Raw genomic sequence first — 11,867 nt, 5'->3', positions numbered from 1 at the left:
TAGGTCAGTTTCGGTGAGTGGCTAGCCTGGCAGGGGTCCGGACGGCAATGACCTGGGGTGAGTGACGTGGCCAAGTTAGATCTGGAAAGTTAGATTAGTCCAGTGACGTGCCCTGGCAGAGGCCCGGACGGTGACCGACCAGAGAGTTAGGGCGGTTCGGTGAGTGGCGTGACCTGACAAAGATCCGGGCGGCAAGGGCTTGGAATGCTCGGTCAGTTCGGTGACGTGACCTAGCAGGGGTCCGCTCGACAATGCCCGGGTAAGTTAGGTCAGGTCGGTGGCGTGGCCTGCCGTGTGTAAGCGTGTCCCTCGACGAGTCGCTTCGTCGTGTGACGTCCCAAGTAGCGGAATGTTCCTTGTCCCGCGACTTATGGCGTATCCCTGGATATACCAAGATGGTTAAACATAAGCACGTGCTGATGGCGTTTGAACGATTTGGTTTATTGATGTTTCACCCAAGTGACCGTAATGTTCATGCTTCTTGGGTATTCTGCGCTTAAAGTATCTGCCTGGGCATCCCCCATGCTATTATCACCATTATTTATATATATTGTAGCCGCCGACCAGACTCAGTTCGAAACTCGGATGTCGTCACGGATCGGTGTATTGGACCGTGTGGCCCTCCGCACGCAATCGTTGCTGTAAAACAACGGCCCTAAGTTAAGCATTGCACAAATAAACATAAACGAGCGCAAACAAACGTGACGGAAATAAAAGGGACAGGCGAGGGGGAACATAACACACGCATAAATAAATAACTTGATAAAGGCAACCAGGTACATTGCTACGCGTCCATTCATGCACTTGAATATGCATATACGAAACAGTATAATTATATCGAAAGCACTTGATTACATGATTGTGCGACCGCGACATTTAGTTACGTACCGACAAATGTGCTCCCTGAGTCGCTTATCGGCTAACGAAACCAGAGGCACACGTCTCCAGAGGCACATTAGACGACCAGCCTCACGGTCTTGGTAAATGGCTATAAATCCGAGACGAGTGTCAGCCTTCACCTTATTTATCCACATATAAATGACCGGTAATAAATATCTGCAGGCAATTCATATAACATTCAATATTGGTTTCATACACAGTAAATATTCGCCCTAATTACGGTTACATATTCCATAAATAATACGAGTTAACAGTCATTTTTCCTGTGCGACTCACCGGCTCTGGCGCAGACACCACCACATACCACCAGCCTCAACGGGGCTCAACTGACCCGCGCCGCGCCCCCGACCAGCGCCGGGGCGCCGGGCACCGCCCATATTCAGAAATGTTCATCCGCGTCAGCTATCATATTCGCAACTTAAATGTCCAGGAGATCCCTACTCGCATCAAACAATACATTTTACAATCCTGAGCACATTATTGGGCATAACATACACATTAACGAGTCAAATATCACAGTTTCCAGTTACTACTTTTCTGACCCTGCGGTCGCGACGGCGCAGCTACATTCCTGGGCCCTGCCCCAGGCTACGGTCGGCCGGTGACCTCGACAGGTCAGAGGGACCGAGCGAGCAATGTGCCAAGGCTGTGAAACCAAGGAAGAAAATAGGAAATCAGCAGAATGGTAAACGTGGACTAAGGAACATAAAATGACAAAATGGAAATGGCGCGCCTACACCCCCACCCTTGAACCTTCCAGGTTCAACAGACCAAACGTGCTAAGCGCAATTGGAGCCTTCATCGCCAACCGCTTGCAGTCAATCCCCAGTTCAGTCTTCTGGAAATACAGCTATCAATCAACACAAACTAGTCTTCTGGAATTGATATCAAAATCACGTCACCACGTGCGATAGTCTGCCATGCTCGTGGTCTCACACGCTCTCAATGTCGGTGGTCTCGCTCTCCAGCACCAGCACCAGCTTGGAGATCGGTCTCTTCAGGGTAGATGTAGTGGTACGGACTATCACAGAGCGCACAAAACCCTTTCTATCTGGGAAAACCTCGGTGACTCGTCCCAAAGGCCAGTGACAGCGTGGAGAGTTCATATCAGCAACCAGTACCACATCATCAACTTGCAAATTCCTCTGAACCTTGTTCCACTTCTGACGAATTTGAAGCAGCGGCAGATATTCTTTTACCCAGCGCTTCCAAAAAACATCAGCCAAGAACTGGACTTGTTTCCACCGTTTTCCCGCAAAGCAATCTCGTTCACAGAACACGCCGTCTGGAATCGGTCCTCCCCGCAACAACAGCAAATCGTTTGGCGTGAGCGGCTGAAGATCGGACGGATCGCTGGAGACAGTCGTCAGCGGCTTGCTGTTGAGGACTGCCTCGACCTCGCAGAGCAGGGTACGAAGAGACTCATCAGTCAGGGACTGCTCCCTCAAAACAGCGTTCAGCACTTTTCTGACACTCCGGATCTGCCTCTCCCAAACACCACCCTGTGCCGATGCACCGGGAGGAGTAAACTGCCACTCGACTCCTCGTTTCAGCAAGAAGTTGTGCACCTGGCTCTCACGCAGCTTGGCAAACTCCTCACGAAGCTCACGTTCGGCGCCGACGAAATTGGTGCCATTGTCTGACCGAATGAACGTCACCTGTCCCCTTCTAGCCTGAAATCTACGTAACGCGTTCAGAAACGAGCTAGTGTCCAGACTTTCACAAACTTCGGTGTGAATGGCATGCGTCGCCAGGCAAGTGAAGAGTACACAAAACCGCTTGTGCCGCTGACGTCCAACCTTCACGTGGAACGGGCCAAAGTAGTCGATGCCCACTCGACTGAAGGCACCGCCTTGAGGAGTCGTCCTGTCTTCAGGTAAGTCAGACATTTGTTGAGTCACCATCGGGCCCTGAACTCGTCGGCATCTGACACATTTTGACAGGACTCTGCGAACGGCTGCATTGCCGTTAACCACCCAATACCTTTCGCGCAGTGCAGCGAGAACATGTTCACGTCCTGAGTGACCTTTCTTCTCATGCATGTCTCTGATGATGATGTCCGTGACATGACCATTCTTCGGCAGGATCATCTGGTGTTTGGCTGCGTCCGAGATAGCTGCGTTGCTGAGACGTCCGCCAACCCTGAGAACGCCATCAATCATGCAGGGGTTCAGACGATAAATCGAGCTGGATTTCTTGACAAAACGGGAGCTGAGTTCTTCTGGAAAGGCCTTCTTCTGAGTGTACTGCACAATCGCCACTTCTGCATCATCAAGTTCTTGAACGGTCAAGCGAGAGCTGACCCGCGAGAGCTGACCCGCTACCTCGGCATCACAATCACCTCTGTTCATCAACCGCTTCCACAGCATGCACTTCAGCCGAAGCCACCACGCCACGTGCCTCTTGAGCTTGTGCCAGTCAGATACGCTGTTCAACAACTTCGAAGTACTGTCACACTCAGCTGCTACCGAGAGAGTCCCCAAGCCTCTCTTTACCTCAAGATCTTCAACATCTTCATGGCGTTGGATCACATGCTTCTGGTCAGGCCATTCAGCTGCTTCTGCGCCGAGGAACGCTGGGCCAGTAGCCCATACCGATTGAAGAAACTCGCGTGCCGACTGTCCACGGGAGAGAGCATCCGCCGGGTTCAGTGCAGACGGCACGTACTTCCACTGACCGGGCTCAGAACCATCATGGATGACGGAAAGCCTGTTGGACACAAATGTCTGGAAACGAGAAGTGGTATTGTGGATGTAGCGAAGCGTGGACACACTGTCCGTCCAAAAATGCACTTCGTCAACTTTCAGGTCAAGTTCGGTAAGTATCTGTGTGCTCAACTGCACAGCTAGCGTCGCAGCGGCCAGCTCTAGTCGAGGGATTGAAGAAGTCTTCAGCGGCGCTACTCTGGCCTTGCTCATCAGAAGCGAAGTGCGAACTGTCCCTGTGCTGTCAGTCACCCTGGTGTAGCCTACTGCACCGTAGCCAGCTTCGCTTGCATCAGCAAACATGTGAAGTTGGCAATTCACCACCGCGTCTGGTGCAGTCACACTTCTTGGCACGCTGAACTCCCGCAGAAGGCTCAGTTCTTTGCACCACTGATCCCATCTTCTCAGGTGAGCATCTGGAACCGGGTCGTCCCATCCCAACTTCAGCCTGCAGAGATCTTGCAACAGGATTTTGGCTGACATGACGAAAGGAGCTCCGAACCCTAGCGGATCATAAACGGCACTTGCTGTAGAAAGAATGCCTCTCCTGGTTGTCGGACCCCTCCTGACATCAACACGGAAGCTAAGAGTATCTTCAGATACGTCCCACTGAACACCCAAAGCTCTTAGCGTCTGCGCAGAAAGATCGTGGCCGGTCAGATCAAACTTCTTGTGTGTCACGCGCTCAGATTCCGGGAAACAGAACATGACGTCAGGGCAGTTACTGACGAAGCTGGTCAGTCGGAATCCTCCCAACGCACAGCAGTCTCTGACTCCTCTTGCAATCCTCAACACCTCATCAGCCGTAGATCCTGTCTTCATGAAATCATCAACATAGAACGAGCGTTGAATACTGTCTATGACGTCAGCATCAAACTTATCTCCGAAGTCCTGCGCTGTCCTCCGTAGCGCGAAGTTTGCACAAGACGGAGAACTGATCGCACCGAAGAGGTGCACATTCATCTGATACACTTCCAGTTCCCGTTCTGTGTCACCATTCGGCCACCATAAAAATCTGAGCAAACTTCTGTCATCCTCCGGAACCCTCACCTGATAGAACATTTTTTCAATATCAGCCATGACTGCTACCGGTCCCTCTCGAAACCTCAGCAACACGCCCAAGAGAGAACTCGTCAGATTTGGTCCTTGCAGCAGCCGACTGTTGAGCGACATGCCCTGGTAAGTTGCAGAGCAATCGTAGACGACACGAATCTTTTCAGGTTTCATCGGATGATATACACCATGATGCGGTATATACCAGGTACGTCCCTCTGCCATGTCGATCTGCTCGTTCTTGACACGTTCTGCGTAGTTTTTCTCGATTAACTCATTGACAAATGTTTTGTAGTCTTGGAGATACTTCTGGCTCTTGAGCATTTTCCTTTTCAGCTGCTCTGCTCGTCTCTCTGCTTGCTGTTTGTTGTCCGGCAGGATGATCTCGCTTTTCAGTGGCAGGGGTATCTGGTAACGACCATCCAGGTGACGGACTCCGCCCTCCACGATCTTCATCCACGCTCGATCTTCAATGGAGAAGCCAACGTCTGTGGAACTAAGATCATGCTCGAAGTCCTGGTTGTAGAGCGCGACAAATTTGCTGTGAAGGTCAAATTCATCATCTGTTGGGCTTAGTACCTCGATACGATTTACTCTCGCGCTTCCATCGAAAACCCGGCTGCGGGATCTTGGTCCATACACCACCCATCCAAGAGACGTACGAATGGCAAATGGGCATCCCTCTCCACCAGCGCGAACTTCGAGAGGTATCAGGGCCTGAGGACAATTGGCTCCGATCAAAAGTTCAATATCCGCATGTACTTCCGGGGGAACAACCTCTTGCAGTTGTGGCCAGCGCTCCAGATCCGTAGCTGTTGCGATATCCTGGCGATCGACTGGAATTCTCTGCAACGTGTACGACGGCGGTAAATCCATTACTTTCTTCCCCGCCATGTCAGATATCTTCAGGCCTTTCACCAATGTGCTGGAAATCCGCTGGTTCTCAGCTGTTGCAGTCGTCATTGTGAGCTCCGTAGTTTCTCCTTCCATGCCCAGCGCCTTCAGAAGATTCGGCGTGCAAAACGTTGCGCTTGAGCCCAAATCCAAGAACGCATGCGTGACGACTGAACGAGAGCAGTCAGCGTTCCACATCTTCACCGGCAGAATAGCCATCATCGCCGACGACCTGCAGCTTGCCGTACCAGCAGAGACTTCAGTCGGCGATGCATCCAATCGTCCATTCTTCACAGAAGTGTTTTGCTCACCATTTCCATCAGAAGGGTTCTGACCAGTTCCTTCAACACTTTCGTTCTTGTGCATCGCTGTTGGATGCAGCCGCTTACAAGTTCCACAGACGAGCTTCCTGAAGCAGTTACTGAATCTGTGGCCCTTTCGAAGGCATCCGAAGCACAGTCTGTTCTCACGAACGAACTCTCGCCGTTTTTCCCATTGCAGCTTGACCAACTCAGCACACAGATCAGTGAAGTGACTACCATGACAGTACAGACAACTCTTCGAGGACTGTACCGCTCCTGCAACTGCTGTAGCTGAGACTGTGTGTGTCTGTCTTCTGACTCGTTCTTCTCGGTGCCTGCCAAACGTAGGATTGGTCTGGATTTGCACCTCGCTGTCGACGAAGGTGACGACGTCTTGAAACTTCACCCTCCTCTTCTCAGACTCTTGGATCTTGTGAGCTCGTCGCCGCCAGGAGTCCTGCAGATGGCTGGGGAGCTTCTCTACAACTTTCCGCATCGTCCGGGGATGGTCAGTCTCCCTGGCTCCAAGAGGAATGCTCTGCATTACATTCAAACACGAGGTGAGCGCCAGTGAGAAACGATCAAGTCCTTCAACATCTCCTGGCTTCAGCTGAGGCCAGTCCATCAACATGTCAACGAATGCCGACGAGACTGTTTCTGGGTCGCCATATCTTCGTTCCAGCAGTCGCCGAGCCTCCAGATATCCAACATCTTCGGTCATGTGAAGACATCCTCTGATGATGTCCCGTGGTTTTCCAGCGCAGTATTGCTCCAAGTAGAACAGCCGCTCCGAATCACTGTCGGTCTTGCTCCCGATCCTGCTATCGAAGGCACGGATGAAGGATCTGTATTGTGTTACATCACCCTTGAAAACTGGCAACTCTGGTCTCGGGAGACGACTTTGCTGGATCTGGGACAGGATGACCTGTGTAGCATCGGGCTGTGAAGCGTTAAGGTCAGGTTGAGGTGGATTCTTCCTGACGTTCATCTGATCAGCACGCGCCTCTGAAGCCCCAGCGTCTGACTGAACAGTGACCAGTGGTTGCTCGCTGCCGACAACGTCTTCTGCATGTCCAGTCCTCTCGTTCGGCTCAGCTGGACAGACAGCTCGCAACGAAGCCACGCCTGGTCTTGTTTGAGAACCTTGCTCTTCGGCTTCCATCAGTGCACGTTCTCTGGCTTCCACCTCTGCCAGCTCACTCTCCAACTGCAGATTCTCCATGCGCATCTTCATCTCCAGTTCTTCATTCTCTATCTTCTGCTTGCGCATCTTCATCTCCAGTTCTTCCTTCTCCATCTTCTGCTTCCTTTTCAGAAAGGCAGCTCGAGCCATCAGTCCCGCCTTCGTCGCCGACTCCGCTGCTCGCAACGAAGAGATGGAGACTTGCGAGGCAGAACTACGCAAGGACATCTGTGATGTGGCTCTGACGAGGGGTCCAGGAGCCGGGACCGTGTTGTCCAAATCAGGAACAGCCACCTCAGCGGCTGCGGCATCAGCTCTCGGTTCGGCGGAAACGTCCCGTCGAGCTGCAACGAATGATGCAACGTCGATTCCTTCTTGAACCAAAACCTCATTTAATCGCAGCATCAGCGCCGGCTTCGAACCCTTAGTGTCTGCACCTCTTCCCTTCAACTCCGCCTTCAACTCCGACACTTTCAGCTCTTCTAGAGGATTCATGATTGATGACAACTAATCAAAGCGGCTCCCAACTATCATCTAGCTGATTAACAGAAGTGTGACCAATTGAAGTACAAGACTTAGTTAGCAGTTGATCAACCAATCACGCAAGGCGACCGAGCCAGCTACGACAATCAGCGAGCTGCCCGGAGGACAAACCGCCTATCGATGACGCGTGAAACCGAGGTGAGTCTCCAGACAGGTGAGGTAAATCAATAGGAAAATTATCCAGGATCACGTGAAAACTTAGAGTTTGCTTAATATAACACCGAGTGCAGTTCATTCACGATCAATAACCTTCGGCAACACGTTAACAGCCGACGGAACACCCAACAAAACGCGAACTCCGTTAAGTATGACGCCACAATCGCTATATGACGTCAAAAGCTCAGTATGACGTCACCCCCGTCATGACGTCACAATAGTACGGCATTACGTCACCCCTCACTATGACGTCAACCATCCAGTATGACGTCACCAACCACCCAGCATGACGTCACCAAGTCTATGACGCAACTGTCCGACGTTATGACGTCACTTAGATCACGCGGCAAATGGCCTGGAGCGGAGTCACCACAGGCGTGATAGCGCGAAGGCGCTCACCATACCAGTACGGACGAGTGTGGTGCTCCTGCTCCTGTAGCGTGCCGTCCTCCACGACGAGGTGACGTCACTCCGTCGTCTCGCGAAGCGTTGTCGCAGTTGTCGCAACTGTAGCCGCCGACCAGACTCAGTTCGAAACTCGGATGTCGTCACGGATCGGTGTATTGGACCGTGTGGCCCTCCGCACGCAATCGTTGCTGTAAAACAACGGCCCTAAGTTAAGCATTGCACAAATAAACATAAACGAGCGCAAACAAACGTGACGGAAATAAAAGGGACAGGCGAGGGGGAACATAACACACGCATAAATAAATAACTTGATAAAGGCAACCAGGTACATTGCTACGCGTCCATTCATGCACTTGAATATGCATATACGAAACAGTATAATTATATCGAAAGCACTTGATTACATGATTGTGCGACCGCGACATTTAGTTACGTACCGACAAATGTGCTCCCTGAGTCGCTTATCGGCTAACGAAACCAGAGGCACACGTCTCCAGAGGCACATTAGACGACCAGCCTCACGGTCTTGGTAAATGGCTATAAATCCGAGACGAGTGTCAGCCTTCACCTTATTTATCCACATATAAATGACCGGTAATAAATATCTGCAGGCAATTCATATAACATTCAATATTGGTTTCATACACAGTAAATATTCGCCCTAATTACGGTTACATATTCCATAAATAATACGAGTTAACAGTCATTTTTCCTGTGCGACTCACCGGCTCTGGCGCAGACACCACCACATACCACCAGCCTCAACGGGGCTCAACTGACCCGCGCCGCGCCCCCGACCAGCGCCGGGGCGCCGGGCACCGCCCATATTCAGAAATGTTCATCCGCGTCAGCTATCATATTCGCAACTTAAATGTCCAGGAGATCCCTACTCGCATCAAACAATACATTTTACAATCCTGAGCACATTATTGGGCATAACATACACATTAACGAGTCAAATATCACAGTTTCCAGTTACTACTTTTCTGACCCTGCGGTCGCGACGGCGCAGCTACATTCCTGGGCCCTGCCCCAGGCTACGGTCGGCCGGTGACCTCGACAGGTCAGAGGGACCGAGCGAGCAATGTGCCAAGGCTGTGAAACCAAGGAAGAAAATAGGAAATCAGCAGAATGGTAAACGTGGACTAAGGAACATAAAATGACAAAATGGAAATGGCGCGCCTACATATATATATATATATATATATATATATATATATATATATATATATATATATATATATATATATATATATATATATATATATATATACATAGCTGTGTCGTTTGAATAAAAAGCTGGCCAGTCATTTGCTTTAGCCATTTCGAAAGACACTCTTGCGACTTCACGTTGAGCACAAGAAAAAGATCCATCGAGTCAAGTTGTCCTGGTGTTTGAGGGGTGTCGATTGACACTGCCCTGGTTTTGAAGGGTGTCGATTCACACTGCCTTGGTGTTTGAAGGGTGTCGATTCACACTGCACTGGTGTTTGCGAAGGGTGTCTATTCACACTGCCCTGGTGTTTGAAGGGGTCGATTCACACTGCCCTGGTGTTTGAAGGGTGTCGTTTCACACTGCCCTGGTGCTTGAGGGGTGTCGATTCATACAATGCCCTGGTTTTTTGAAGGGTGTCGATTCACACAATTCCCCGATGTTGCGAAGGGTATCGATTCACACTGTCATGGTGTTTGAAGGGTGTCATTCAAACTGCCCTGGTGTTAAAGGGCGTCGATTCGCACTGCCCTGGTGCTTGCGAATAGTGTCGATTCATACTGCCCTGGTGTTTGAAGGGTATCGATTCACACTGCCCTGGTGTTTGAAGGGTGTCGATTCACACAATTCCTTGGTGTTTGCGAAGGGTGTCGATTCACGCTGCACTGGTGTTCGAAGGGTGTCGATTCACACTGCCCTGGTGTTGGAAGGGCGACGTTTCACACTGCCCTAGTGTTGCGAAGGATGACATTCGTTGGGTGAGCACTGCGCCTTGTGTGATGGGCCACCGGGCATTCAAATAGCACTTTTTCTACTCTCGAGAACCAGTCCTTCTGGTAGCTTAACGAGGAGAATCTGAGTGTGCCAATCTCCTACCATTACCTGTCGGTTCCAGTTGGGGCTTTTGGTGGCGGATGAGGAGCGCAACCGAAAAATGGGTGAGTACGGCCAACAACAGCCAAACTGGAATGGGTCGCAGCACGGAACACAGTAGCGACAGAGAGGAAACACTAATCGGTATTAGGGTCCCCTAATAAAGTTTAGTGGCCCCTCTGGAGTGTGAAGACCAGCTGGGTCGGAGGTGGGTTGGGGAGCGGCAGTCCGTGGGGAGGGGCGAGGGCGGGGAGGGCGAGGGAGGAGACGAGAGGACAGACGTCAGTCAGTGAGAGGGGACGACGGTGACAACAGAGGCGGGCCGCGAGTGGCGCGTCTCCCACCCCCCATCCCCAACGGCGCCAATGTCCTCAACATTGTCTCCTCCGTCTCTTTTTCGTTTTCTTTTTTATTACTTCTCTCCCTCTCTCGTCCGACGTCGTCTCACCCACGGTTGTGGCGGATGAGGAGCGCAACCGAAAAATGGGTGAGTACGGCCAACAACAGCCAAACTGGAATGGGTCGCAGCACGGGACACAGTAGCGACAGAGAGGAAACACTAATGGACGAATCCTACCTGACGGCCACGTCATTTTGCTGTTATGTACTACGTACCGTTTTATCAACAACGTATAGTGTCACAAGCCACGGCTGAAGGTGAAAGCCGCACCCGGTGGCCTCAGCAGCGGTACCTCGCGTTCCTCCGATCCACCAATGCGCATTACGAGAAAGTAGCGGATTATCCGTGCATTCCACGCCGTAAAGCCGCTTTCCGAGTCGCTCGCGTTAGTTCAATGTCATGAGTTGGCTGTTGAACTTTTGTCGGGCAGCGCCGGAGACCGGTCTTACCCCGGCCTGGCCTCTAAAATCACACAGGGGCCGTTCCCAGTGGCCCCTGGGGGTTCTGAGCTGTTCTCTCAGACGGCTTTTGACCAGTATTGTTCCGCTAATCCCACAGTCAATGGTCGGCGCCTCCACTCGAGCCCGGCGGCCTGGGATGCAGGATCAGAGGAGCGCTCTGCAATGAAGTCGGGTGGTGTGAAGCTGAGACGCAGTTGTTCACGGAAGTGCTGGTATTGTCACGGGCAATATGCATGCGGTGTGATTGCATGCTCGTTGAAAAGGACATGCTAATGAATGGCAAGCCTCAAATGAACACGGTTTGGAACGATACACGAATGTTATCGGTAATATTGCCGTTATGTATGTAATTCTTTTCCTCAGATTTCCTGAGTATGTGTTTTTGCCACACATATGCCACCCTAATCTCTTTAACAGCTCGTAACTGCCTTTGTTTCTCCAACAACACCTCGTATCTTTACGGAACATAACACGTCCATACAGCGCGTGCCCCCCCCCCCCACGTTATTTTACTGCCTTGGTGACGTCAGCCCTCTGATGATCCGCGTGAGAACGGGCTGGTGCCGTGTGTCGGGATACCATCTGGCTGACAGCCGCTGTACGGAGGCGCCTGTCTGCGGTCAAAACGAGTAGATGATGTCGCGGTGTCCAACGGACGACAGTGAGCCATGACAATCAGTCGTTCAGAGAGACGGCCGAAGAAACGGTCCGCGGTGGTAAAAACTGGCCACTGCCGCTGCTGGAGGCTGGAGCAGAGCACTGAAAGTAGTCCGAAG

The 11,867-nt window shown here is 51.4% G+C and overlaps 1 protein-coding gene across 4 annotated transcripts; it reads right to left on the bottom strand.

The window, feature by feature from the left end:
- Nucleotides 1–588: 588 nt before the first annotated feature.
- On the bottom strand, nucleotides 589–9,319 carry LOC122393826. Of its 4 annotated transcripts, XM_043390228.1 has the most exons (3): nucleotides 1,177–4,702; nucleotides 889–988; nucleotides 589–639 (listed from the first exon to the last, which is right to left on the bottom strand). In XM_043390228.1, the coding sequence occupies exon 1, from the start codon at nucleotides 4,683–4,685 to the stop codon at nucleotides 1,833–1,835; it is 2,853 nt and encodes a 950-aa protein (XP_043246163.1). In that variant the 5' UTR covers nucleotides 4,686–4,702; the 3' UTR covers nucleotides 589–639; nucleotides 889–988; nucleotides 1,177–1,832. The 4 variants fall into 4 exon arrangements, with proteins under 4 accessions (XP_043246163.1, XP_043246165.1, XP_043246166.1 ...); XM_043390230.1 differs by having other exon boundaries at nucleotides 589–1,781; nucleotides 3,128–9,319; XM_043390231.1 differs by having other exon boundaries at nucleotides 589–2,274; nucleotides 4,130–9,319.
- Nucleotides 9,320–11,867: the final 2,548 nt, after the last annotated feature.

The sequence above is a fragment of the Amphibalanus amphitrite genome, unplaced genomic scaffold, assembly GCF_019059575.1.
Source record: "Amphibalanus amphitrite isolate SeventyFive unplaced genomic scaffold, NRLGWU_Aamphi_draft 000555F_arrow, whole genome shotgun sequence".
In the NCBI taxonomy this organism is placed as follows: Eukaryota; Metazoa; Arthropoda; class Thecostraca; order Balanomorpha; family Balanidae; genus Amphibalanus; species Amphibalanus amphitrite.
This window is presented reverse-complemented; position numbering and strand designations above follow the sequence as displayed.

Coding starts and splice junctions, on each gene's coding strand:
- LOC122393826 (XM_043390230.1), bottom strand. CDS start 7,532: ATGAATCCTCTAGAAGAGCTGAAAGTGTCGGAGTTGAAGGCGGAGTTG.